This window comes from Mus pahari, chromosome 18, assembly GCF_900095145.1.
Source record: "Mus pahari chromosome 18, PAHARI_EIJ_v1.1, whole genome shotgun sequence".
NCBI lineage: Eukaryota > Metazoa > Chordata > Mammalia > Rodentia > Muridae > Mus > Mus pahari.
The window spans coordinates 13,891,564-13,919,170 of NC_034607.1; the positions used below are offsets into that span (position 1 = coordinate 13,891,564).

The 27,607-nt window shown below is 53.8% G+C and overlaps 2 protein-coding genes across 7 annotated transcripts; one reads left to right on the plus strand and one right to left on the minus strand.

Annotated features, from left to right (window-relative positions):
- Positions 1–5,001, plus strand: Dlk2 (delta like non-canonical Notch ligand 2). 3 transcript variants are annotated; one of them, XM_021217573.2, is made up of 7 exons: positions 1–189; positions 680–810; positions 1,069–1,132; positions 2,514–2,644; positions 3,279–3,423; positions 4,013–4,364; positions 4,452–5,001. In XM_021217573.2, the coding sequence occupies exons 2-7, from the start codon at positions 735–737 to the stop codon at positions 4,833–4,835; spliced, it is 1,152 nt and encodes a 383-aa protein (XP_021073232.1). In that variant the 5' UTR covers positions 1–189; positions 680–734; the 3' UTR covers positions 4,836–5,001. The 3 variants fall into 3 exon arrangements, with proteins under 3 accessions (XP_021073232.1, XP_029387257.1, XP_029387256.1); XM_029531397.1 differs by having other exon boundaries at positions 45–189; positions 504–810; positions 4,013–4,323; positions 4,414–5,000; XM_029531396.1 differs by having other exon boundaries at positions 45–189; positions 4,013–4,323; positions 4,414–5,000.
- Abcc10 (ATP binding cassette subfamily C member 10) lies at positions 4,967–26,742 on the minus strand. 4 transcript variants are annotated; one of them, XM_029531395.1, is made up of 22 exons: positions 25,930–26,105; positions 22,346–23,228; positions 22,007–22,132; positions 21,660–21,887; positions 20,376–20,532; positions 19,612–19,721; positions 17,994–18,073; positions 16,829–17,000; positions 15,477–15,575; positions 14,892–15,081; positions 13,910–13,987; positions 13,372–13,569; positions 12,388–12,541; positions 12,041–12,236; positions 9,026–9,369; positions 8,593–8,762; positions 7,957–8,117; positions 7,171–7,436; positions 6,023–6,168; positions 5,850–5,947; positions 5,601–5,713; positions 5,060–5,383 (listed from the first exon to the last, which is right to left on the minus strand). In XM_029531395.1, exons 1-22 carry the CDS (start codon positions 26,088–26,090, stop codon positions 5,221–5,223), a joined length of 4,293 nt encoding a protein of 1,430 aa, XP_029387255.1. In that variant the 5' UTR covers positions 26,091–26,105; the 3' UTR covers positions 5,060–5,220. The 4 variants fall into 4 exon arrangements, with proteins under 4 accessions (XP_029387253.1, XP_021073231.1, XP_029387255.1 ...); XM_029531394.1 differs by having other exon boundaries at positions 22,007–22,135; XM_029531393.1 differs by lacking the exon at positions 25,930–26,105 and adding an exon at positions 26,676–26,742 and having other exon boundaries at positions 4,967–5,383; positions 22,007–23,228.
- Positions 26,743–27,607: the final 865 nt, after the last annotated feature.

Genomic DNA, 27,607 nt, shown 5'->3' on the forward strand with positions numbered 1-27,607 from the left:
GCGAGGAGCCGCTGCCGCCGCTCGGGGTCGCCTGCAGCCCCAGATTCCCGAGTGCTCGGCTGGCATGGCAGCTACCTCGGTACCGAGCCCCGCGGCCAGCTAGGGGCGGCCCCCCTCCCGCCCCCCGGCCCAGTCCGTCGGATCCCTCTTGACTCTGCGCCCCCGGGACGCGTCGCCTCCCAGCCGGAGGTGAGAAGCTAGGAGGACGCGGTCCCCCGGTGGGGACCTCAGGCCGAAGCGAGGCGGAGCGAGCGGGGGTTGGGGGGCTGTGAGAGCCAGGCCTGGGTGGGTGGATGTCGGAGGACCCGGGCGGAGATCTCTTGCATCTAGAAACTGGGAGCCGTTCCTCCCCACGCCCCAGCCCCCACGTCCCGTCGCGCTCGCCTTTCCGCGCTTGTCCCCATCCCTATTGACCCCTCCACCTGGATCGCGATCTCAGCCCTGGATGTTCCCGCGCGGTGGCCACGCTCCCTGCTGCCCATCCTTTGGCCTCTTTCCCGCAGACCTGGCTAGTGGATTCCTGCCTCCAGTCCCTTCGCCTGCTCAACCCTTCCTCGCCCCCGCCCTTCCACTCCCCACCCGGGGAGTCCCTCTCCTTCTCCTGCTCCTGTCACTTGGAACCGGCATCAGTGCCGCTATCTCCGTGTCAAGCCGCTTCCCAGCCCGTGCCATCCCACAGGTGTCTACACGTCTGGCCGTTCATCCGTCCGTCCCTCCTGAGGCCGGAACTGACCATGCCCAGCGGCTGCCGCTGCCTAAATCTCGTGTGCCTGCTGTGCATCCTGGGGGCAACCAGCCAGCCTGCCAGAGGTGAGCCTGCCCCAGGAATTGGGTCCCGGCTCTCCTCAGCCGTCCTCGCTGGCACGTTGACCTCTGCCGGCTAGAGACGGCACTGCAACCGCCCCGTTCCATAGGGCTGGTGAGATCTATAAGTGCTCTTTTTGGAATGGGACGCTCGTCGGTGCCCATGAGTTGAGTCCATCTGACTACTGAAACCTCGGCCAAGTCCCGCGCCTGGGAAGTCAGACGCGGACCCAGACTCACACCTACTACACCAATCTCTTTCAGCGGATGACTGCAGCTCCCACTGTGACCTGGCCCACGGCTGCTGCGCTCCTGACGGCTCCTGCAGGTACTTCAGCGGCACACGTGCCTCAAATCCTTTACTCCCCACTTTTCGGTCCTTTACACCCAAGAGCAGGTCAAAAACCCGCAACAGTATCTAGCGCTTAAGACACTATTGCTTGTTTTTACGTAACAGGATGACCCGTCCCGTAACGTCCCCCACTCCCCTCCCCGTATCTCTTTTTGCCTCTTACTTAAGAGCTTGAATAACCAACTCTTTATTCTCTCAAGGGCTTCTGTCCCTCAAGATGCCATAGAGACATCTGAAGCTTGAGAGTTTAGGGACTGAGAGCCACAGGAAAGAGAAGGGCTGCCTGGGAGGGAGGCTGCAGGGGAAGGGTAGCTCCATGGAGAGGGAGGGCTGTAGGGAGAGGGGGCTGTAGAGGGAGGGTAGCTGCAGGGGAGGGGAACTACAGGGGGAGGGGGCTGCAGGGAGGGGGATTGCAGGGGAGGGGGGCTGCAGGGGGACGGAGCTGCTTCTTGGAAAATTCCATCATTGACTCACCTCAGCAGACTGGGCAAATTCTGGGGCAAAGAAGGGTTTGGACATGAGAAGGGAGCCGGCAAGGGCAGATCCTTGGCATGGAGCTGGGATACTTGAGACTAGACATCCTCAGAGGGCTTGTAAAAATTAAGCCGGCCAGGCGGTGGTGGCGCACGCCTTTAATCCCAGCACCCGGGAGGCAGAGGCAGGTGGATTTCTGAGTTCGAGGCCAGTCTGGTCTACAAAGTGAGTTCCAGGACAGCCAAAGCTACACAGAGAAACCCTGTCTCGAAAAACCAAAAAAAAAAAAAAAAAAAAAAGCAATCTCTGTGTTCGAGGCCAGCCTGGTCTAGAGTGAGAGTTCTAGGACTGCCACGTCTACACAGAAGAACCCTGTCTCACAAAATAATGCAACAAAAAAAATCATAGAGCTGGTGTGGTGACCCACACCTGTGGTTTTAGCGACTGTGAAGCCGCCCCACAACAAAACAACCCAGCCACTCGTTTCGGAGTCTGAAGGGAAGAAGGTCACTCTTTCCAGTGTGCACAACCAGACATTCCAGGGATGGCACCAGAATTACAGACATGGTTTTATTTAAGAATACTCTTGAAGAGAGGTTTTTTTTTGTTTTGTTTTTTTGGTTTTTATTTTTTTGTGCTCAGGTGAGAAAACAGATTATCAAAGGCTAGACAACCAGATACTGAACTGTGGTCTGACTGCTTACATGTCCATCTGCCCAGCCTACCTGGGGTTGATCTGCTTTTCCTTTGCAGCTGTTGTATATCCTACTAGTTTCTAGAACCAGGAGGTTCTACCTTACACACGCACAGACACATACACACACACACACACACACACACACACACACACACACAAACCCTGATCCTGTGCTTTCTCCACCAGGTGTGACCCAGGCTGGGAGGGGCTGCACTGTGAGCGCTGTGTGAGGATGCCTGGCTGCCAGCATGGTACCTGCCACCAGCCCTGGCAGTGCATCTGCCACAGCGGCTGGGCAGGAAAGTTCTGTGACAAAGGTAAGATGGACAAGGAATTGGCCGGAGAGCCCGTGTGTTCTAGAACGTCCATTAACATTTACTGTTTACTGAGCACCTGCTGTGTCGTGTTCAAATCCTCAAATATTCTTTCTTATCTGACCCTTCCTTGGTGTCTGAAAGGATTCTCAACATCAACCCATGATGTTGGAAAGGTAGCTACTATAAATTGCATGCATATTTTTTTTAGGTTTAATTTTTTTTTTATGTATATGGGTGCTTTGTCTGCATGTATGCCTGCAGACCGGAAGAGGGTATCAAATTGTGAGCTGCCATGTGGGTGCTGGGAATTGAATTTTTAGGACCTCTGGAAGAGTAGCCGGTGCTCTTAAATGCTGAGACATCTCTTTAACCCCAAATTGTCCCCATTTTAAACACGATGAAACTATGGTCCACAGAAGAGCTGTAATTCGTCTAAATTCAGTTTGGCCCAGACTACCAGAGCCGAGACCTGGGTTTCCAGAACCCTACTTGAGTATGCTTTCCCCAGCTACAGTATACACCTACCCCGGCCAGGGGTAGGTCTGAAGTCTGAGCCATAGTCACAGAGCTTTGGACCTGGACCACATGGGTCCCGAGGACCAAATATGAGAGCATCTTCTCACCTCCTCTCCAGATGAGCACATCTGTACCTCACAATCACCCTGCCAGAATGGAGGCCAGTGTGTGTATGACGGGGGTGGTGAGTACCACTGTGTGTGCCTGCCAGGCTTCCATGGACGTGGCTGTGAGCGCAAGGCTGGACCTTGTGAGCAGGCAGGGTGAGTGCTGGACCCTGGGGAAGCTAGACCAGAATCTGGTACTGAGGAAAGACGCAGGACTGAGTACTGAGTGGGGGGACTGAGAGTCAGAGCCACGCAGGAAGACCTCAGGATAAAAACCCCACTGTGACAGTGTGCCTGGTTCATATGCTCAACCTTTTTGTACCTGAGCTATTTCTTCTCCCGCAAATGGTGTTTTGGTGGAGGAGGGTGGCGTGGGAGGGGAGGCACCAAGGACTCTTTTACTTTTCCTACAAAAGCAGGCTTGCAGCCTTCAGTGCTAGCTGGCTCTTCCTGTGCAGATTATGAAACGTCCACAGGGCTGGACTTGCCCCACTTCCGCTACAGGCCCGAAAGCGTGTGGGATAACAGGCAGCTCTGCTCTGAGCCCTGAGTCTGGGCCAGGCCATGTGCTAACTGCTTGTCATTGGGTCTCTCATTTAACCCACACTATTTGGCTATTTTTATTCTAATTCTTAAAGGTTATTTGAAACTCGGGGGTGGGGGGTGGGGGATGAGGAGGTGAAGTCAGCGGTCAGGACACTGGTCAGCAAGTTGACACCAGCAGTCTCTCCCACTCCCACCTCAGCTTCCCGTGCCGGAATGGAGGGCAGTGCCAGGACAACCAGGGTTTTGCCCTCAACTTCACATGCCGCTGCTTGGCAGGATTCATGGGTGCCCACTGTGAGGTCAATGTGGATGACTGTCTGATGCGGCCTTGCGCCAACGGTGCCACATGCATTGACGGCATAAACCGCTTCTCCTGCCTCTGTCCTGAGGGCTTCGCTGGACGCTTCTGCACCATCAACCTGGATGACTGTGCCAGCCGCCCGTGCCAGAGAGGGGCCCGCTGCAGGGACCGTGTCCATGACTTTGACTGCCTGTGCCCCAGTGGCTATGGTGGCAAGACTTGTGAGCTTGTCCTACCTGCTCCAGAGCCTGCCTCAGTGGGTGTCCATGACTTTGACTGCCTGTGCCCCAGTGGCTATGGTGGCAAGACTTGTGAGCTTGTCCTACCTGCTCCAGAGCCTGCCTCAGTGGGCACCCCACAAATGCCCACCTCAGCTGTAGTTGTACCTGCTACGGGGCCGGCCCCTCACAGTGCCGGGGCAGGTCTGCTAAGGATCTCCGTGAAGGAGGTGGTACGGAGGCAGGAGGCTGGGCTTGGTGAGTCTGGCGTGGTTGCCCTGGTGGTGTTTGGCTCCCTCACTGCTGCGCTGGTCCTGGCCACGGTGCTGCTGACCCTGAGGGCATGGCGCCGAGGTATATGCCCTGCCGGACCCTGCTGCTACCCAGCCCCACACTATGCCCCGGCTCGGCAGGATCAGGAGTGCCAGGTTAGCATGCTGCCAGCGGGGTTCCCTCTGTCCCCAGACCTGCCCCCTGAGCCTGGTAAGACCACAGCGCTGTGATGGGAGGGGGCTTTCGAGCCGCCTTCCTGCCCTCCTTCACACCTCAGACTGTCACCAGCCCTCAGCTCTGGTACACCCACCCAGGGGATTTCTGCCTCACACCAGAAATAGTATTTTTTTAAAACACAGAATGTAAGATAGGAATTTTATCAAATAAAATTATGAAAATGCAAGTGGGCTTCTGTGGAAGGGAAACCGGACCCGAATTCTGAGTAAAAGGGCCCACGTGGGCTGGTTCTGGGGAAGTCCCCCAGGAGTGGTTTTCATGAGGAAGCCAGGGTGCTGTGACCCCTCTGAGCGCGTGGAGAAGAGGTAGAAGCACAGAGGAGAACCAGCAGCCCTGGCGGGCAGGAAGGAACATGCACCCCAGGGGAGGAGGCTCGGCTCAGGACCCTGAAGGATGAGAGTGGGCTCCCTGCTGGCTGCTGTGCAGGAGTTGCTGGAACAGGGAGTGGGGCCGGTTGCGCAGGGCTGAGGGGGAGTCCAATTCCACCACCCTGCCTGCTTGGAGCACCAGCACCCGGTCAGAGTTGAGGATGGTGTTGAGCCTGTGTGGGAGAAGGCTGTCAGTCGGGGTGGAGGACCAAGTCCTCAAGAGAAAGCTGACCTCATCTCCTTCCGGACCCCTCCAGACCGCACAGGTCGGGCCCGCACAGGTGTGCCATGGGAAGAACCATGGTGTCTCTCCAGACGATGTCCCCGGCCTAGCCAAGCCTGTCTCCCTCTGGGGGGTCCTTCCAAAGGTCAGAGGTCTCTGTCTCTCACCTGTGGGCAATGGTCAGCACTGTCTTGTTGGCAAAGCGTTTACTGATGGTTTGCTGGAGCAGCTGGTCTGTCACCTGGTCCACACTTGCTGTGGCCTCGTCAATGCACAAGATCTGGACAGTGGACAGCAGGGAGGGGAAGCAAGAGGGGAGACCGTAACCACCTTCAGCTCTGCCCTGAATCCTCGCTTCAACCCATCTCCTCCCTCTACACCTCCCGGCCTCTTGGAGGTCTCTTCTCCCGTCTTACTTTAGCATCTGTAAGAAGAGCCCTGGCCAGACACAGTAGCTGTCTCTGTCCTAGGGACAGGTTCCGGCCCCTTTCTCCCAGCTCTCCATCCAGGCCACCTGTAAGCAGAGCACTGCATTGCCAGTGGCCATTCTCTGCTTCTCACTGGCTTCTCTGGCACATCTGGGACTCACCCATGGCGACGGCCACCTCACTCAGGTGACACTGTTCTAAGGCTTGCCACAGGGCCCTGTCCTCGTGTAGACCCTGGGGGTCCAGGTTCTCCCGAATCGTCCCACTGAACAGGAAAGGTTCCTGAGGGATGACAGCCAGCTGGGATCTGGGAAGCAAGGACATGGGGGCCAGGCTGGAGATGCATCCATCTTCTTGGGTTCCAAGTTTACCTACACGGCCTGGCACTCCTACGGAGATCTGAGACAAGAGCTTCTCACCCTGTGTCGGCTAAATCCCCAGTGAGTGAGCCCATACCTAGGACAGCATGGTACAGTGTGGAGCACGAGAGATGAAAGGTCTAGACCCTGGCCGGAAGGGATTACAGTTCATGAGGCGGTCGAAGCCGGAGAACAAATGGCTGAACTGGGCACTGACCCCCCCCCCCCCAGAGACAGCAGCGGTGTGACAGGAAACGAAGAGTGGGAATCGGGTGGAGGAACAGCTGGAGGAGTATTCCTGTGACATTCCCCAGGAGCCCCACAGCCAGCTACTGCAGGTACGTCTGTTCTGCCGCCCTGGGTCAAGCTGGAGGAGGCCAAGGAGCTAGAAGGTCAAGCCGTAAGGTCAGACCATCCCAGCTTTGGAGGGAGGGTGGAAAAGGCAGGGCAGGGCTCTCAGCTTAGGGTGGAGCTTCCTTCCCCTTCCCACATAGTGGAACTGAGAGAAAGTGATAGCAAGGTACACTGGGAACGGCTGGGACATATCGCTCACGCAGATGAGATCACTTGTGGCTGAGTACAACCCACCCAGATTCCAAGCTGCCCCGTGTACTGCCTGCCAGGCCTGGGGCCCAGGGGCTCATGGCGTCTGGGAATACAGTTCCCAGGAGGCTCTGATCTGCAGGCCACAACTAGTGTCTGGAGCAGAATGCGTATTCTGGGAACTACGCAAGTGCACTCAACCTGGGGCAAGGAAGCTACAACGAGCATCAGCCGTGACGGTGGTCACAGCTTACCTGTCCTCACCCGGCCACCTCCTCTTCTTGTTTACCTGTCCTCACCTGCCACCTCCTCTTCTTGGCCTGCCCATCTGCCCTGGCTGTCTTACATCTTCCTAGAGGACTGCCCTCCTCCCTCCTCCCTCCTCCCTGATCTCCCACCCCCCAGACCTGAGCTCGGCCAGCTCCAGCTGGCTGGTGTCCACATCGTCCAGGAGCACTCGCCCTGCGCTGGGCTCCAGCAGCCGGAAGAGCACCAGAAACAGGGAAGACTTGCCGGAGCCTGTGCGGCCCACGATGCCCAGCTTCTCCCCAGGCTCCACACGGAAGGTCACCCCATCTAGGGCATTGGGCAGCCCTGGCCGGTACACCAGCACCACGTCCTGGAACTCCACGCTTCCCTGGGTCAGCCAGATGATGCGCTGCTGGTGGGGTGACTGTGGGAAAGGAAGGAGAAACCATGGCGAGAACAGGGCTGGACAGACAGGAGGAGATGAGTGAGGAGTGGCCAGCGTGAGGGCAATGGCAGAGGAAGTGGGGGAGTCGTGGCGGTGAGGGTGATGGTAAAGGACACGGGGGGGGGGTGGCAGGGGCACAGTTAAGAATAGCGGCAGTCAAGGACTGGTGAGATGGCTCAGTGGTTAAGAGCACCGACTGCTCTTCCAAAGGTCCTGAGTTCAAATCCCAGAAACCACATGGTGGCTCACAACCATCCGCAACAAAAATCTGATGCCCTCTTCTGGAGTGTCTGGAGACAGCTACAGTGTACTTACATATAATAAATAAATAAATAAATAAATAAATAAATCTTTAAAAAAAAAAAAAGAATAGCGGCAGTCAAATGAAGAGGCTCAGGGATGTGAAAAAGAAGGTCAGGAATGGAAGGGAAAGGCCTGGGAGGACTGGAGTGTGCCCCACGGCCAACAGCCCTGGCCCAGGGTGGCAGAACAGACGTACCTGTAGTGGCTGGCCCTGGGGCTCCTGGGGAATGTCACAGGAATACTCCTCCAGTCGCTCAACGCTCACCATCATGGCTTCCGTCTGTGTAAAGCTGCTCACCAGGCCCGAGAGCAGGCCCGTCAGAGACAGGGCATAAGAAAGCACGAGGCCCACCAGCCCTGTGGAGGGGAGCACCGGCTGCTAGGAGACCCTGGCTACTGAGAAGTGTGTTGGAGGGGAATCCTAGCTTTGGACTGTGGGTGTTCAAGGGTAGAGGTGCAGGCCTACAATGGGACCCGGGCCAGGGATGGGGAGGGCCAGCGGGAGTATGCCCAGAGAGGAAGGCCATGAGGGGTGGCAGGCAGACACTAAGGTGGAACAGTGGCCGAGTAGAGGGGCTATGGACAGGAGAGAGGGGAGGATCACATCACAGGCCTGGGTCTAGTCCCAGACCCTCTACTGCCTGTGGTTTCCTTAGCACTAAAATGAGGATGCTGATGGTGCTGATGTCACACCCTCCCAGGGACCACTGGGTGGAGGTGACAGTGGGGTGAGGTGGGGTGGGGAGGGGGCTAGGAGACATGCGAGGGGTCAGGAACAACGATACGGAATGACATGCTCCTAAAGTAAGGGTGATGGGCCCCGGGGTGGCACCTGGGTTGGCAAGGCCCTGCTGGTGCTGCACCAGGGCAATGCCCGCAATGGCGCTGACCACTGCTGCCCCCATGAGCTGCAGTCGAATGTCCAACCACTGCATCGTGGCATAGGAAGCAAACTGGCACCTCTGGTTCAGCTCCAAGAGTCGCTGGTTCTCCTCCTCAAACCTGGAGGAGGCCAGGAAGGCAGGCAAGCCAGTGCGCTGTTAGGCGGTTCTCACCCCTTCCCCGGGACTTACATCCCTCTCAGAAGCTGACCTCCACACCCAGCTGACCCGCCTCACTCTCTCCCGACTTGTTTATTTCCTGAGTGTCCTCTCCCTGTCCTCTCAAGGAGACCGCACTCCTTCCCTTGTGACCCCTCTTCTGTATGCTCCCCACCGCCTCACCCCGCATCCCTACCTCGGACTCTGGCTAGAAGCTGTACCTACCTGTAAGTGGCCCCTGCGGCCCGGAGCACGGGGAGGCCCGCCAGGGTGTCAGCCAGATGGGAGTAGAGCGGGGACCAGGTGAGGCTGCTCAGGCGCCGCAGCTCCCGGAAGGAAGCCCTGTAGTGGCCCTGCACGCTGTAGTAGACGAAGCTCAGAGGCGGTAGCAGGAGCAGCAGCCAGGGCAGACCAGAACCTAGAACAGCCAGGAGGCCCAGCAGGCCCACGGAATTGGCCAGCAGGATGTTGAGGAGGAAGGGCAGGCTGTCGTCTACACAGGCTACATCTGAGGAGAAGCGGTTCAAGACCCGGCCGGAGGGTGTGGAGTCATAGAAAGTCACCGGTGCCTGGAGGTGGTTGGGCAGGGTCAAGCTTTAGGAAAAGAGCTGGTGGACAGGTATGTGTGGGGCAAGGTAGGAAAGACGGCCTGCAGTAGAAAACGAATAATGCATCCCAGAGCTGGGTGGCCGAGGAATTGGTAGGACTCAGTGAGAATTATCTCCAGGTGGAAAAGACCCCCGTTCTGTTCCACAGGCCAGGGGCAACTCTACAAGGCCTGCTGCACATTAACTTCCCACCCTTTGGGTCAGACAAGCTTACTGCTCTTTTAAGAGCAGAGAGCCAATCTTTCTCCACAAGATGGACACGTTAGGCAAGCAAGTGAGACTTAGATGTCCAGAGGAAAACCTGCAGCTGGAGCTTAGCTCTGCCCATCAAAGGGCTTGGTTCTGAGCCTGGCCATGTAGGCGCAGGCATATAATCCCAGCATCCAGGGTTGAAGGCAGGAGAGTTAGTTCAAGGTCATTGTTGTCGTGGCAACAAGAAACCCTCCCTCAAAACCAAAAATCAAACCAAAACCAAATGAAAACTCAGGTGGAGTCAGGCCTTGAACCCCAGGCTGGAGGCCGGCCGCTTGGGAGATGTGAGACCCTAGGCAAGGAGTTTGTTTCTCTCTCCAAGATCCCTGATCCTTGTCATAAAAATGGGGACAACAGGAACTTTTTACTCTATGGAGTTCTCACTTTTCTGTAACAAATCTATGTTCACTCTGCTTAGAAAAGTGTGGGGACAGCTGGGCTTGGTGGCACCTGCCTTTAATCCCAGCAGCTGGGAGGCAGAGGCAAGGAGATTTCTGGGAGTTCAAGGCCAGCCTGGTCTATATAACAAGTTCCTGGACAGAGTTACATGGTGAGACCTTGTTTTAAAAATGAGCAGAAAGTAAGGATGACAATGGGACAAGGACTTGCTGCTTGGACCACTGTTGGGAGTTAGAGCCTCAGGTACGGCATGCTCTCCCATCTCCCCCACCTGTGCCTCTGCATCTACTGTGGAAACAGTCCTAGGGGAGGCAGCGGACTACGTCAGGTGGCTTGGAAAGCACCTCTGGAGACCTCCCACACAGCCCAGGGTCCCCTCCTTGGCTCGTGGCAGAGAGGGGGGAATAGTGGGTGGGTGGGTGCTCCCCGCAGCAGCAGGGAGATCAGACCGTGGCGGGCTCGTGGACCGGTTCTTTCACAAATCTAGCCTTGGCGAGGTCATCTCGATGCTCAGAGCTTCAGTTCCCTCGCCTGTGACACGGCGTGAGGGTACCCCGCAGGGTTATTGTGAGATTATCATGGATTAATAAAGGTCAAGGGAATAATAATCGCTAAGCAAGCCTGGGTGTGGTGGTACACACCTATAATCCCACTACTCGGGAGGCAGAGGCAGGAGGACTGAGTGTTGGAAGTAGTGAGAGCCTGTTGCTAATGAATAAATTAACAATTAACTGAGCACTTAGTGGGTACCGGTATTACCTTAAACACTTTCCATGTGCCAATCAACTCAACCTTATACAGATGAGAAAGCAAAGGACAGAATACACAACAGCAGTGCATCTTAAGTTTACTTTCTTTCTTTTTTTTTTTTTTTTTTTGGTTTCTCGAGACAGGGTTTCTCTGTATAGCCCTGGCTGTCCTGGTACTCACTTGGTAGACCAGGCTGGCCTCGAACTCAGAAATCCGCCTGCCTCTGCCTCCCGAGTGCTGGGATTTAAGGCCTGCGCCACCAGGCCCGGCTAGTTTACTTTCTTTTTAAGGCAAGGTCTCACAGGCAGCCTTTGAGCTCACTATGTAGCCCAGGAGGTTCCTGCCTCAGCCTTCCAAGGGCTAGGCTGATAGGTGTGCACCACCGTGCCTGGTAAGAGTGGATCTTTGAAATAGCTCTAATGAAAATCGTCAACAATTAGGATTAAAAATGCATGCACAAAGCCGGGTGCAGTAGCACTCCAAGGCAGAGGCAGGCCAGCCTCTGTGAGTTCAAGGCCAGCCTGGTCTACAGAGTGAGTTCAAGGACAGCCACAGCCACATAATGAGATCTATCTCAAAAACAATAATACATGTACAAGAAATAAAAAATTTTAAAACATTCATGCACATAAGACAGGCATTCTGCAACAAACAAACGAACGAACGAAAAGATAACAGTACCCTTAGTATATATTAACAGATTAAATCCCCTCAGTATTATCAAGGAAGGAAAGGGAAATAAGAACAGTACAAACATGAAAGAAAATCAAGAACACAAGGAAAAAACGGGCCTTGTATGACTTACAAAGTCGAGCCTTAGTACCTCAAGTCCAAGATGGAACTCTGAGGAATGTTCTCAATACAGGCTTTTTTTGTTGTATTGTTTTGTTTTGTTTTGAGACAGGGTTTTCTCTGTATAGCCCTGGCTGTCCTGGAACTCACTTTGTAGAACAGCTGGCCTTGGAACTCAGAAATCTGCCTGCCTCTGCCTCCCAAGTGCTGGGATCGGATCAAAGGCATGCGCCACCACTGCCTGGCTAGGCTACAAGCTACAGGCTTAAACCATTAGATTCAAACCCTGGCAGATAATTGGCTCCGTAGCTTCTGGGTGTGAACTACAAGTTGCCTGCCCCATCTGTGAGGCACTAGCGTGTGGACTGGGAATGTGGAATGTGGGCAATGCTCTAGAGGCAGTCAAGCTGGGACTCTCCTGCCCCGGCCATGCCCTCACCATGAGGAGTCGATGCAGTAGGCGGTGGTGTAGGCTGGCAGCTGCTTGAAGGGCTCCTGCTGCAAACAGCACAGCCCGGAGAAGGGTGCAGAGGGAGTTCACCCCCGCAATGGTTGCGTACACGATGAGGTAGAAGTGGACGTCTGCGGAGCCATTGGAAGCAGCCTTGGGCAGTGGGGTGCTGAGCAGTGGGGTGCTGTGCAGTGGGGAGGAGACTGCAGGTAGCCCTCAGGGTGCCCCTCTGTTCTCTAGGGCCACCTTCTCCCAGTCCTCTAAAACACACAGCTCCAAGCCTGTCCACTGCCCCACCCTGCCCCTAGGGCCTGCTCCCAGCCTTTGTCACTCACTAGAGGCTTCCAGGGGAGAAGATAAGCAGCCGTGGAGAGAAGAAAGCTGTGGAGCCTGGGCTGGAGGAAGCTGGACCTTCCCCGGAGCCATTTCTGCTGGCCTTCAGCTGAGACAGCCAGTGAGCGAGCCACCAATCAGCACCGTTGCGCGTGGCTGGAGATGAGAAGGGACCGGATGCACAGGTTCATCTGCTTGGGTCTACCCACACAGCCACGTTCTCAGACCTCCGCTGAGCCTTCCCCTTCTGCACGCTGCTCTGGGCCTCGGCATCACACCACTAACCTCGCTCCTTCCTGCTGTACGTTTCCCTAGACCTATCACCCTGCAGCTCTGTGGACCACGTGACCAGTTTTGTAGCATGGAACTTGCCTGATGGCAGATGAAAAGGTATCCATGGAAACCAGCTGTGGTGGTGCACACCTATAATTTCCATACTCAGAAACTGAGGCTGGGGGATGGCAAATTCAGGCTAACCAAACCAGGCTGAGATGTACAGTCTCAAAAAAAAAAAATTCCATAACAACGTATTTTTAAAAGAATGACTATGATGGGAGCTGGAGAGATGGCTTGGTAGTCAAGGGCATGGGCTGCTCTTACAGAGGATCCAGGTTCAATTCTCAATACTCACGTGAGTGTTCACAACCATCTGTGACTCCAGTCCCAAAGGATCCCATGTTTTCTTTTGAACTATGTGCTCCAAGCATGCTCATAGTGCACAGATAGACATGCAGGCAAAACGTTCATACATAAAATGAGTAGTTTTTTTAAACTAAAAAAGAGGACTATGGTAGAACCCTATATCTAGCTGACCCCTGGAATCCTCAAACTTGGGGTATCCTTTTGTCCCAGCTGTGCTCTATGCTTGGGAAGGTTCGGAGCTCTGTGGGGATCCCACAGGGTGACTGTGAGCACCAGCACCTGGACAACATGGCTGGGGATTCAGTGCAGGTGGGTAGGTAAGGAACTTCTGGTAATCGTCTCACCTTGCATGAGGAGCAGAGAGATGAGGATGGCAGTGGCCAGGCCACTGCCCATGGCCCTCCAGTATGCTCGGTAGACGTGCAGGGCTACCGCGCCCTCGCTTTTGCTCTCCTCCTGCACGAGGCGGCCGCATGTGCTCTGCTCCGCCTCCAGCTGCTCCTCCGTGGTTCTCTCCAGGTCGCATACAGACTGGGACTGGCCTGGGAGAGACAGGAAGGCCTCCGAGGGATTATGCGTGAAATATGAGTGCTTTACAGGAACAGGCAGGCTTTACAAATCATTCCCATTGTGTGCCAGAGAAAAGCAAGATCAGTGAGAGCCCCGCAGCACAGCCTCCAAGGTGCACGTGCAAGGCCCTGGCTGTGACTCCCAGAACTTTGAGGGGAAACAAAACTCAAAGAAACAACAAACTTTCCCATGTGTGGTGGACCACACCCGTCATCTCAGTGCTCAGTAGGTTTTGAGGCCAGCCTGGCTACACAGTAAGATTAAGGCAGCCTAGGTTGGATCCAGACCCTGTCTCCCACCTTTGGGCCATACCTGAGTTAGCCACTTGTTCCTTCTCAGCCCAGGCTGTGGGGACAGCTTGTACCAACGGCAGAATCTCAGAGGGGGGCCCTGGACAGCAGCAGGGGAGGAGGCTGTTATGGGTCTACATTTTTTTAAAAGATGTATTTATTATTATATCTAAGTACACTGTAGCTGTCTTCAGACACACCAGAAGAGGGCATCTGATCTCTTTACGTATGGTTGTGAGCCACCATGTGGTTGCTGGGATTTGAACTCAGGACCTTCAGAAGAGCAGTCAGTGCTCTTTTTTGTTTGTTTGTTTTGTTTTTGTTTTTCGAGACAGGGTTTCTCTGTGTAGCCCTGGCTGTCCTGGAACTCACTCTGTAGACCAGGCTGGCCTCGAACTCAGAAATCCGCCTGCCTCTGCCTCCCGAGCGCTGGGATTAAAGGCGTGTGCCACCACACCCAGCTTCAGTCAGAGCTCTTAACCGCTGAGCCATCTCTCCAGCCCACAGGTCTACATTACGCCTTTGTAAATGTGTGTGACATCCCACCTTCTATCCTCCCTGGCCTACCCGAATGAACTCATTAGGTCCACGGCTGTGAGTCTAACCAGCAGAAGGTCTGAGGAGAGCCAGTGCAACCTGCCACCACCTGCACCATATCATCTGTCACCACTGCGGAGCCTTTTCTCAACTCAAGCCCTTCCTGCCAGCCTCGCCTCACTTCTTCCTGGAGCTTTGTTGCAAGCTCTGCAGGTGGCCACACCCCTCTGGATTCTTAGCCATCTGAGCTGGGTGGCTCTTTTCTTTACAAGGAGATTGTTCCTGCTAGGTTCTAGGGGTGCACACACTCCCCTCCCCCCATCTCCTGTTTTCTTTATGCTGATTCTGTGAGGGCAAGAAGAGCTGAGAGCTGCATTCACGCCCCGTGTAGAGGGGTGGCAGGAGCTGCTCTGCACGTGACACTCTGTCCTATCACACCAGGCCAAGTGTTTGCTCCACCACATCACCTGTTCGGACCAGTTGCCCGGCTTCCATCAACAGCACCACATCAGCCCTTTCCAGGTATTCGGTGCGGTGGGTGCATAGGAGCCGGGTGGTGTGGCTCAGCACTCCCAGGATGCACCTGTGTAACAGGTGGTTGGCCACATCTGCATCCACAGCAGCCAGAGGGTCGTCGAGGAGATAGAGTGCTTTCTCCTAGACAGAATGGACGGCAGGCACCATGACCCAAGTCCTCTGGCTGTGCTCAGGGGCTCTCCCAGACCCAGGTGTCAAGGCACCCGGAAAAGACAGGTGCGAACAACTCTAAAATGGTAGGAGGAAGATGAGACATGAGGGTACTTCCTCCCCACTGAGTGTGAAATTAGAGACGTGGGTCTGCTGTTTTGCTGGGCCCCAGTGCCCCAGACCTTTATTTTTGCCTTGAACCTGAAAACGGGGTAGGGTAGCCAATAACTAGGACCATGGCGGAGGGAGAAACCGAGCACCAGAGGAAATATGCCTAGCCCTTACCCAGCAAGTCCTCACAGCATGGGAGCACTTCCCTGACCTACTAACCCACCAACACCCACCCCCTCAGCCCTTTAAATTACCTGGTAGACAGCACGGGCAAGTGCAATCCGGGCCCTCTGTCCCCCGCTGAGGGTCACACCTTTCTCTCCAACCTCTGTCTGGTCTCCAGCAGGCAGGATCTGAAGGGACAGATACCCAGTGGTTAGCAAACTCCCCACACCCTGTCTCCTGTCCTTTTGGAGGGAAAAGATAATGTGGAGATCAAAAGGCCTTAAGAGCAGAGACAGGGGCTGGTGAGATGGCTCAGCTAGCAAAAGCACTGACTGCTCTTCCTAAAGGTCCTGAGTTCAAATCCCAGCCACCACATGGTGGCTCACAGCCAGCCCTAATGAGATCTAACGCCCTCTTCCTGTGTGTCTGAAGACAGATACAGTGAACATAGATATAATAATAAATACATCTTTAAAAAAAAAAAAAAAGAGCAGAGACAGGAGATTTGGAGGGGATAAGCCTGGCTCTCAATACCCAGCAGCCACAGAACGATGACTGACTTCTAGGCTGTGGCCCTGCAGTCTCATTGGTCTGAATGAGTGGTCCTCAGTTGGCAGAACTGTTTAGGAAGGATTAGGAAGTGTGGCCTTGCTGGAGGTGTTGCACTGCAGTCTTTGTTATTCCTGCTAGCTCTCTTGCTTTGTGACTATTGTCCAAGGATGTGCGCTCTCTGCTACTGCTCCACCACAAGCCTGTCCGCTTGCTACCGCGCTTCCCACCACAATGGCTCTGGAGAACTCCCAATAAACTCTTCTTCCATAAGTTGCCTTCGTCGTGGTGTTTTAGCGCAGCAATGGGAAAGTAAGACACAGGAACCATCTCATTTGAAGCCAGGAAGATCTTACAAAGTTTGCACTGTTTGGGACTAAAGCATAGGTAGGTGAACCACCTTGCCTATAGGACGTGAAGTAAATGATAAAGGGAGACAAGATGCCCCTGGCAAGTTTCATATTTATCTGGGTAGGCCAATGGTGACCACGGTCCTAGAGGAGACATGGGGATTGGCTGAGAATCCACAGGAAAAAGCTACTTTGTCTCTGAAGCGTTCAGTACCTGGCTTGCACCTATGTGGCAACTTAATGGGCTGGGCAGCTTTCTCAAGGATTCTAAACAAGACCTGACTCTTCCGAATCCTCCTAGTTAGGTAGGGTTAGAGGCCTCGGGGCTCTTCTAGCTGCTGTGAGTAATGCCCTCCCCACCCTCCTGTGAGCCTTAGAGGGAAGTGGGGACCAAGGAGCTGAACACTCTAGGAGGCCCAAAGGCTGACCGCTTGCCCTAGGTGAGTGACGCCTGTGCATAAGCCCTTTCCAGAGGAGTGAGTCTGGAGTGTAAGGGGCACACAGAGAAGCAGGCAGAGGAGGGCGTCAAGCCAGATACTCACGCTTAGATCATCATTGAGGGCGCAGGCCTCCACAACCTCCCTGTACAGCTGGGCATCAAATGTCTTCCCAAAGAGGATGTTGTCTCGGATGGTGGCACACTGGATCCAGGGCTCCTGGGTGGCCAGTCCAAAGCCTTTGGACAGTTCTGACACTGCCACCCACCCGCACAGCCTGCAGAAAGTCAAGGCAGCATGGGGCTAGCTCCTGGTTGGGCCCTTCCATGCCCAGGCCCGGTCTCCCGGAAGCATGTGACTGACAGCCTCTAAGGTTAAGGGGTCCTAGCGGTGGGCTCACTGTGGACTGGAGGGAATGGCTCTTTGGTTCCAGCCCGGCAGCTGTCCACAGACACATTGTGGGACTCAGGTGAGGCTCCCCCTCGCCTGAGGACATGGCCTCCCTCAATTCCTCACTGTCCCTGGATTCTTCCCTACATAGTCACACTTTCAGAAAGGACAGCTGACAGCAGACTCGAGCTTCCTTCTTGTTCTAACGCTATGACCCTGTCACTGAACATTGGTTCTCAACCTGTGGGTCACAACCCTTTTGGAGTCAAACATCTTTCACAGGGGTCGCTTAAGACCATCAGAAACCACGGCTATTTACGTTACAATGCACAACTGTAGCAACAGCAAAATCACAGGAATGAAGTAGCATGTGAATGATTTTATAATTGGGGTCACATCGTGAGGAACTGTATTAAAGGGTCGCAGCATGACGGAGGTTGAGGCTCGCTGCTCTAGCATAGCAATGATCTCCCCTGCTGTTTTCTGACACAGGATCTCATGTATCCCAGGCTGGCCTTAGATTTGCTGTGCAGGCAAGGATGACTTAAACGCCATAGCCTCTTGCCTGTCTCCTGAGAGCACTGACTTACAGCACTGCGGCCAGTTTTACGCTGTACTAAGTAAGGGTCAGACTCAAGGCTGGTCTTCATGTTAGGCAAGTGCTCTACTAACTAAGCTACCCCTGAGCCCAGGTTTACTTTGTCCACCTCCCCATCTCCAGACTGAAACCTCCCTAGAAAGGGGCTGAGTTTTACCATTTCTGGTGCTGTCCCTACCCCACCCTTGTCCCTTACCCAGCACATTCTCATGCACAGCAGGGACCCAGGAAGTGGCTACTAAGGGGTGACCCAGAGTCAGGGGCACACTGAACGCTCCTTACCTGTGGAGCTCCCCAGTGATGGCAGCCAGCAGCGAACTCTTCCCACAGCCCACCTTTCCCACGATGCCCACCAGCATACCCTGCAAGGAAGCCACATGGTAAGCAGCGCCTGATTGTAGAAGGGCAGCTCCCAACCGGTGTTTCCCTGGGCCTTAGTTAGGTCTTCAGAGAATGTCTCCCCACCCCACATCGTGGGCCCCAGTGCCTGCCTGCATCTACCCGGGACAGCTGTGAGCTTTATTCTCAATTGTGCGGCCTGTGAGGGAAACAGATGTGCCAGAGAGAAGAGGAAAGTATCTAGGAATCCTGAGGTATGGTGAGGCGGGCACGGGAGGAGGGATTCCTGTCTCTGGGGGCACTGGGCTGGGTTACATTTCCCAACATAGTGGGCAGAAGGCAGTGCTCTGCAAAACACCCTTCCCTGAGATCTGCAATTTGAAACATTCTGCTCTTCCTTCATTCTTAGTTGCAATGTACATTCACAGCCATTTCCTGCCTCGAGAAGAAAACTTACAAACCTTCAGAGATCTTGCCAGCTTTTTTTTTTCTTCTTCTTTTGGTTTTATTTGTGTGTGTTTTTTTTTTGTTTATTTGTTTTTTTGTCAGCTTTGTCCATGATGCTGACACGATGCCAGGGCTGATCGACCTGTCTACAAGTGGGCACCGGGCAGGTCTAAGATCTATCTGGGAGGGAGGGATCAGGTCTCGGGCAGCTTCCACCTTGGTGGCTAAACCAAAGCCTCCAAGCTGGAGGACTGACTGCAGCCACACTCCTGCTCAGTGCAGAGCCCACAGACAGCGTGGGACAAACACGCAGAGAAGAAGGCCAAGCGTGCTGCAAGTCAGGGCCTGGCTCGGTCTGCTTCTGAGATCTGTGTTCTCGCTCTGGACTATGATTCATCTGTGTATTCTTACTGCACAGTCTTGTTTGCTTAGGCTAGCTCCAGTGGGTTTCTATGACTCCTATCTATCTATTTATACAACCCCCCCAAAACATTAGTAAAATTCCTTTGAAGAATTCCAGCCTTGTCTTGCCCAAACTAAGAATAAAAACAAAACGTTCAACAAAAGCCAGAAACATGAGCCAAATGTGGTAGAGGCGACTCAGCCATTGCTGGAGAGCTCTGGGTTGAGATGTGGGGCAAAAGGTTGGACAAAGGTCAGGAGAGTCAAGATGCAGAACCAGGGTGAAGAATGGTCACCAACCTGGTGGTAATGTTCCCACTCTAAGTCTGTGGACTACATAAGCCATGTCAGAAGCAGCAAGGCATGACCGTTTTCATAAGACTACATGGGCGACCACCTACGCTACCTGTAAGTCCTCGGAAGGGGCTGCTGCGCCTGTCTCCCAGGGTCCCAGCCTGAAAGGGTGGTGGACAAGCCCTGGGTCTGCTCCGACCCTTGAGCTGCAAAGGACACTGCAGGGGGAATCAGACACACCTGTGGGCTAGGTGGGTGTGAGCGCCTAGAGAGACATGTGAACAGTGCAAGGTAGTAAGGAGGGGTGACATGTACGCCGAGTCCCACCCCCACCCCCACCCCAGGTAGAGCTGCACTAGTCCTTGTGAATGGATCGGGCATCCTGCTTATCTGGGAACTCTCCCAGGGTGTCACAAACCTTTTTCACTTGGAGGTGACTGATGAAGGTCTTCTGGCTTGCTCCAGTTGGGTCCCAGGAGAACAGGGCTTCGTGCAGCTCCAGTGCTGTGGAGGGCTCTGTGGGGGGGTCTGAGCAGGGAAGGCACCATTCACCCTTTGCTCCTCACCCCCCCCTTCATCTGCTGGGATGCAAAGGGCCGCTGGTGGCATGTCACTGAGTCACCTGGCCCTTGTCTACCTGCCCAGAGCTGATTCAGCCTGAGTCTGATGGGTCTAGATTTTGTCCCTGACTTCTCTGGAAACGTCCATGCATAGTGCCTAGCAGGCTAGGGCTGGAGAGGTGATCGGTGGCTATGAGCACTCCTCCAGAGGTCCCCAGGTTTGTTCCCAGGCTCCACATCAGAAGGCTCACACTTGTTAACTTCAGTTCCAAGGGACCCAAGGCCTTTTTCTGGCATCCATGAGTATCTGCACACACGTGATGCACACGCACACACTCAGGCACACACACACACTCAGTCACACACACTCAGGCACGCACACTCAGGCATGAACACTCAGGCACACATACATTCAGGCACGTACACATACTCAGGCATGAACACTCAGGCACACACACTCAGGTATGCACACTCAGGCACACACATGATGCACATACACACACTCAGGCACACACACTCAGGCACACACACATACATATAAAATAAAACAAGTCTTAAAACAACAAAAAAAAAGATTATATTCCCCTCTTTACCATGGCTTCTTCCCGCTAGCCTTCCTTACCAGGGCTGTAATAGGCCTCAGGGCTGTAGCCTGGAAGGTCGAGGAAACGCTGGATCCGGTCCAGGGATACTTTGGATTCCAAGAGACCATTGATCACCCAGGGGAAGTTGTTGAGAGGAAGAATGAGCATGTGGACAAGTGCCAGTGCTGTAAACACCTAAGTGGGGGGTGAAGGAGGGGCATTACCTGAGTCTTGCCCCAGGGTTACCCCCGTGACAGGTCTAGAGAGGCGAAAACAGGATGGCAGCAGCCCTGAGGGGTTGACGGGGCTGCCCTGGGTTAGAAATGGCAGAGGTGGGCACTCTAAGGGTCCCAGCAATCCTAAATGCTCCTTAAGGAATGCTGGTTACTGTTTCTGACGCTGGAGACAGACCCAGCACCTCATACTTGGTAAGCACTGGCTCTGATGAGGAGCTACGCAAACTCTGAAGCTTCTCTTGATAAACACACGGCCTTATCACCTCTGAGTGAGAACAAAGGTCATTAGCCCTGGCCAGACTCAACAGTAGATTGTGGATTCCCACAGTGGATTCCCTGCCCCAAAGACCTCTGCACCAGCCCAACCCCAGTTAGATGGCAGCCTGGGTTATTCAGGGAGACTTTGTCTTAGATGGGGGGGGGGGGGGGGAGAGAGAGAGAGAGAGAGAGAGAGAGAGAGAGAGAGAGGAAGGAAGGAAGGAAGGAAGGAAGGAAGGAAGGAAGGAAGGAAGGAAGGAAGGAAGAACACACTTCTCCATAAAAGGACTTAATCCCAAGTCTGGGCCTGAATGCAAATTGAAGATAAAGGGAGAGGAAGAAAGAAATTCCTTTACAAACACACAGAGCTATATATCTAAGATAATAACAGTCTTTCCGAGAACACCCTCTTAGCTGGGAAAGGACAATGCATACAAGCTAGAGTCATCAGAGAGCGGAAAGCCTCAAATGAGAAAATGTCTCTATAAAGTCAGGCTGTAGGAAAGCCCGTAGGACATTTTCTCAATTAGCAATTGATGGGGGAGGGTCCAGCCTATTGTGGGTGGGGCCCTGCCTGGGCTGGTGGACCTGGGTTCTATAAGAAAGCAGACTGAGCAAACCATGAGGGGCAAGCCAGTAAGCAGCACCCCTCCATGGCCTCTGCATCAGCTCTGCCTCCAGGTTCCTGCCCTGACTGAGTTTCTGTTCTCATTGCTTTGGATGATGAACGGTTATGTGGAACCGTGAGTGGAATCAACCCTTTCCTTCCCCGTTTGCTTTGGTTATGGTGTTTCATCACAGCAATAGTTGCCCCTCCTTAGCTCTCACCTTGGTGGCAGTGAGTTGGTGCCCCAGGAGGACGTAGGTGATGAAGATGGCGATGCAGATGACCACTGGCAGGGCAGCCCAGAGGTACACACAGGCAGCATCCAGGTATTTGATGATGCGGAGCCGTCCCAGCTCTTTAGTCCGGTAAGCCTTCACTCGGTCCCCCAGAGCCTGCTCCCACCTGAAGAATTTGATGACTCGAATGCCACTCAGTAGCTCTGTCATGAGCTGGAGACAGGGACAGAATAATGGTGTGGAGCTCAGACGTGGCTCGCGCTCCTTCTCTGCCTGTTGCTGGGTGGGACCCCCCCCCCCCAACTGACTGAAGGACCCCAGAAGCCCCTCACCTTAACCCGTGCATCCTTGTGCCGTAGCATCTCCTGGTTGCTGGCCATGATTCGGGTGGCAATCACTTTGTTGACAGGTACCAGCAGCAGTGCCAAGACCAGCCCCGCCAGGAAGGCCATGCCCACCTGCTGGTAGAGCAGGTACAGAGTGATGGCCAGCTGCAGAGGCAGGCCCCAGGCCTCGTGGAAGCTGCCAGCAAAGTTGAGCAGCCTCTCGGAGTCGGTGCCTAGTAGGTTCAGGACCTCCCCGGTCGGAGGGCGGCTGGGCCCAAGCTTCAGGGCTTTGCGGTAGAGGGTGCTCAGCACAGCCACTCGTGCCTGAAGTGTCACTTTACGTACCTCAAACCCATACTGATTCTGCAGCACGGCACTTATCACAGTCCCACTGGCCAACCCCAGGACATAGAGCAGGCCGTGGCTTAGAGGCTCTTGCTCTTCCTCCAGGAAGCCCACCAGGAGGGAGAGCAGCAGAGGCCCGGAGAATCCCAGCATGGTCCCCACCATCTTCAACAGTCCGAGGGCCAGGTAGCAACATCCAAAGGCCCCGTACAGGGCCCTCCACAGTTGGGCCCCCTCCTTCCAGTGCGCTTGGAAGGCTCGGGCCAGGAAGGCGGGATGCAGCCTGCGGGGGAGGCGGCAAGTGTCCTGGGGCTGCTGGAGCTCTCCTCGGACCCCGCGAGCGAGCAAGGGTGCCAACCAGGCATAGGAAAAGCGTGACAGCCAACTCTCGCCATCTTCAGCTACCTCTCTTTCTTGACTCTCGGAGGACAGGAAGGGCTCATGAGTCCAGGGCTCTTGTGGTCCCCCAGGGGCTGCCCAGCCCAACCCATAGGCCAAGACTGCGGTCAGTTGCAGAATGAGAAGACACACACGGCCCAGAGGTCCTGGGAGCAGTGGGGGCAGAAACGTCCCTCGCTGGCAATGCCACAACAGAGTCAGAACCAGGGCTGGGGTTGGTAGGAAGGCGGCCAGAGCCAAGGCCAAGGGTCCTCGGGAACGGCCACGTGGGGAATGAGCCAGTGCCCACAGGGCCAGGCTGTGGGTAAACCAGGCCACAGCTGTCACACACCCTGCCAACACCTCTAGCCATAAGGGCCCTGGATGTGACCCTGGAGGCAAAACAACTGGAAGGAGGTCTAGCAGCGGGAAGACGGAAAGAAGAAGGGATGCTGCGAGTCGGAGGCGCCAGCCAGGATTGAGAGCTGGGAAGTGATTGGTAGCCCTGGGAAAGAAGAAGAAAAGAAGATGGCACATCACAGTGACTCACGGCTCAAACACGCCCATCGCCTCCAACCAGCGTGAGGAGGTAAATTCCCCTTCTGGTCTGCACATGGCACCCCTGCCCTACTTTATCCTGGACCCCAAAGCCTCTCCTTGCAGGAAGCCTTCCTAGATTGCCCAATCCATTTTCTAATTTGCCCACAGGTTTTCTGACTCATTCTTTTGCCACAGGTACAAACAAGCCTGAGTTCAGGTTGTATGTACTGTGAAGATTCCAATTTAAAACAAAACAAAACAAAACAAAACATGGATTTTACACAAAGATACACACTTTTTATAAAAAGGGTCCACGAGAAAGTGCCTGGAAGTCATCTGAAGCCTTCTGGGGAGACATTTACTTATCTGCAGCTCTTGTCCTCTAACAGGAGAACCTACATTTTACAAAGTCTCAGAATATTCTACTCCTGCCTTTTCCCTAATTGCAAGAAGTGGTGTACATCACTGTGTGACCTCTCAGCTGAAGAGGAACGTCTTTCAGTTCTGCCTATCTCCTCTTAACAAGCGGTTTCTCATAAACAACCACCACCACCACAGAAGGTTTACACTAAGAATCAAAACCAAGAAACCAAGCCGGGCGTGGTGGCACACACGCCTTTAATCCCAGCATTTAGGAGGCGGAGGCAGAGGCAGGCGGATCTCTTGAGTTTGATTCCAACCTGGTCTACAGAGTGAGTTCCAGGATAGCCTGGGCTACACAGAGAAATCCTGTCTGGGGAAAAAACCAACACAGGAGCTGGAGAGATGGCTCAGCAGTTATGAGCACCTGCTGCTCTCCACAGGACAGGTGAGTTCAGTTCCTAGCAGCCAGGTCAGACAGCTCACAACCGCCTACAACTCCAACTCCAGAGGATCCTCTATCCTGTTCTGAACCCCACAGGCATTTGTGGACACACGCACAAACACACGCGCGCGCACACACACACAATACACTTGAACAATGGAAATAGTGGTGGAGGTGCACGCATTTAATCACAACATTAGTGAGGCAGAAGCATCAGGACCAGGTAGGGTGGAGATGCAAAAGATCTCCATGGGTCAGCCTGGTCTACATAGAGAGTTCCGGGCCAGCCAAGGCTACATAGCTACATAGCTTTGTCTTAAAAAAAAAAAAAATTAAAGAGAAAAAAGTTATAGCAGTGACTATCAGAATGCATTTCCAAGTTCATATAAAAGAAAACTGGGCTGGTAGAGATGTTCTTGCAGAGGACCTGAGGTTGGTTCTGAGCACCCACATGGCAGCTCACCATCCTCTGTAACACCAGTTCCAGGGCACCCGATGCCATCTTTTACCAGACATGCGTGTAGCACTTGCTGGCGAACACTCTTATGCATAAAACTCTTCCAGTATTTTTAAAAAGGATGAAATTGGGGCTAGAGAGACAGCCGGGCAGTTAAGAGCACTGGCTGCTCTTACAGAGGACCAAGGATTCAGTTCCCAGCACCCACGTGGCAGCTCATGGCTGTCTGAAACTCCAATTCCAGGGGACCTGATGCCCTCCCCCTCTGGCCTCCTTGGGCATTGCACCCAAGTGGTGCACAGTCGGGCAAAATCAGTCAACCAATGGACCAAAAGAACAGAGGGTGAGGCTGGAGGCATATTTCTTTAATCCCAGTACTCAGAAGGCAGAAGCCGGGCATACAGAATGACACCCTAGCTCAACCACACAAAACAACCCAACTGAGTCTGTTATGCTCTTTGCAATCCTAAAAATGTTTAACTGTAAACTAGACACTTTAGTTCCTTCTGTTCTCCCTCGTGTGGCCCAAGCTGAGATCCCTCTGCCTCAGACTCCAGAAAAGCTTAGACTATACCACCATGTACCCTATCTATCTATCTATCTATCTATCTATCTATCTATCTATCTGTCTGTCTGTCTGTCTGTCTGTCTGTCTGTCTGTCTATCTATCTATCTATCTATCTATCTATTTTGAGACAGGCGCTCTCTTAATAGCCCTGCCTGGCTTAGAACTCATTTGTAGACCATGCTGGCCTTGGACTCCCAGGCATCCACCTGCCTCTGTCTCCCAAGAGCTGGGATTAAAGGCGTGCTTCACAGGCCTGACCTGAGCAGGCTTGCTGTGGGGGTCTGTGCTAACCCTTCTAGGCTTTTGCTCCATTCTGCAAAAGAGACAGAAGGACTAACTTGGCCATCCAAGAACTCAATCTAAAATCAAGGCGAATATAACACCAACACCTCACAACACAAAGCCTAGTTAGTTCTAAGGTTTTGATTTAGTTACTTTTCCCCTTACAGCTTCCCTCTAGCAGAGTCTGCATGTAGCAACGGCTCGCGGGATGGAAGTGGGAAGCCACTGGCCCTATACTAGCATCCTTTTTTTTTTTTTTAAGCTAAAACGTTTATCTAAGTTTGCCTCTAATTCATGCCAGCTCTGCTCGGACACTTAAAACTCTGCAAGAGATATGCACTGGCGACTTTAAGGATACGCCAGGCACCGCGCGTGTTTAAAAGCCTTGTGTCATTGAACCCTCTCAAAACTGCGGGAGACTCCGAGAAGGTAGGTGGCTTGCGGACAACTTAAGTGCGAACCGTCAGCTTTTACTCTGCTTCTGCCCTACAGAGACCTCGCAATCCCAGTGACATCTGGGAGCGATGTGAGTCGGTGCCTCGTTGCAGTCTCACCTTGGGGTGCCCAAGTGGCAGGCACTGAGGACGGCGAGGAGCGCGTGGGGAAGGACGCTGAGCACCAGCTGGGTGAAGCAGTGGCCCGTGGTGTCCCCTTCCCACAACGGGAGCGGCCGCGCCGCGTCCGTGCCACACAGCTGGGCCAGGAGCCCCTCCATAGACACCTCACCGGGGCGGAAGCCAAGAGGGACAGTGCTTGGGGACGGAGTCCCCCGCCGAACCCCGCCCCTTAGGCGGGACCGCCCCTCGCTTCCTCCTCGAGTTAGAGCCCGCCCATTCTTGAGGTGCTTCCGGAGCTGGAGAGGAAGTCGCTGTCCCCAGGGCAGGCCAGTGTCGTCTAGATCCTGGTGCCTAACGCTGACGCTTCTGTCTCCCGCGCTTGGCAACCTGAACGCCTTTGCGCTGTTTTAAGATCTCAAGTGTTTGTGGGTGAGAAAGGACGCACTGCCAGGTCAGGGATGCTGCGCCACGACGCTAGGGTCCTCTAGAGGCAGGGAGACCTGTCAGCGGGTGCTGTTGGCAGTTTTGGGTTTTCACCCATGGGGGTGAGGACGCTGACGCCGGCCAGCCTCTGCGCGTGCGCACAGCTCTCCGCCGCCCAGCGCCTCGGGGAGCTGTCGCCGGAGGAGCGCCACGGTGTTTGCGCACGTTTCTGGCTTTTGGCTTGCGCAGTGACCCACCCAGTCCTGTCCTTGGGCCAATTCATTAAGACCCTGGCGTGTGGAGCGCTCGCTCTCGCTTACCTGTTGCCTACTGGATGACAAATGCACAGCATTTCTAACGTTTAAAGTGCTGGAAAGCCAAACGTGCCTGCTACGCTGAGGAATGCTTGAGGACACGTGACAGAAGGCTGTTCCTGTATCCTAAGACTACAAGATCTTGAAAGTATCCAATTTACTTGAGCCTTGGTTTTTGGCTTTGCTTTTTTTTTTTTTTTTTTTTTTTAAAAAAAAAAAACAAAAAACAAAACAAAACCGATTGAGGTGATAATACCAACCCAAGTATTAGTATTAATTTAAAATGCTTATGTCAAGGCCTAAAGCTGTGGCTCAAAAGATTAAAAAGTGCTTCCTGCTCTTGCAGAGGACCTGGATTTGATTCCCAGCACCCGTGTTAGGAGGCTCCAGCTCCAGGTGTCCAAGGCCTTCTTGGTCTCTGTAAGCACCTGCACACACATACATATAAACTTGAAAAAGAATGTTCAGGGGGCTGGTGAGATGGCTCAGTGGGTAAGAGCACCCGACTGCTCTTCCGAAGGTCCAGAGTTCAAATCCCAGCAACCACATGCTGGTTCATAACCATCCGTAACAAGATCTGACGCCCTCTTCTGGAGCTGTCTGAAGACAGCTACAGTGTACTTATGTATAATAAATAAATAAATCTTAAAAAAAAAGAAAAAGAAAAGAAAAAGAATGCTCAGGTCAGATGCTTTGCTTAGTCGTTCCTAAATATTTCAGAGTGATGGGAAGAACAGAAACTTTTGGTTACCCAGATAGATGTGGGTTCAGATACTGACCCACGAATTTCAGCAGCGCAATGAGATTAGCTTCATTTTAGCTTTATGTTTGCCCAAGCCAGGACTCTCTCCCTCCTCCTCTTCCTCTTTCTCCTCCTTTTTTTTTTTTTTTTTTTTTCTGTTTTTTTCAAGACAGGGTTTCTCTGGATAGCCCTGGCT

What these genes read in the sequence shown, in the direction of transcription:
- Dlk2 (XM_021217573.2), top strand. Translation starts at nt 735, where the DNA reads ATGCCCAGCGGCTGCCGCTGCCTAAATCTCGTGTGCCTGCTGTGCATC. An exon ending in GGACCTTGTGAGCAGGCAGG is followed by an intron (nt 3,424 to 4,012) that starts GTGAGTGCTGGA and finishes CTCCCACCTCAG; the next exon opens with CTTCCCGTGCCGGAATGGAG. An exon ending in TCCTACCTGCTCCAGAGCCT is followed by an intron (nt 4,365 to 4,451) that starts GCCTCAGTGGGT and finishes CCTGCTCCAGAG; the next exon opens with CCTGCCTCAGTGGGCACCCC.
- Abcc10 (XM_021217572.1), bottom strand. Translation starts at nt 26,090, where the DNA reads ATGGAGGGGCTCCTGGCCCAGCTGTGTGGCACGGACGCGGCGCGGCCG. An exon ending in TGAGGCCTATTACAGCCCTG is followed by an intron (nt 19,722 to 20,375) that starts GTAAGGAAGGCT and finishes TTCCCTGCTCAG; the next exon opens with ACCCCCCCACAGAGCCCTCC. An exon ending in CTCTCTGCTCCTCATGCAAG is followed by an intron (nt 12,542 to 13,371) that starts GTGAGACGATTA and finishes TCTCATCTCCAG; the next exon opens with CCACGCGCAACGGTGCTGAT.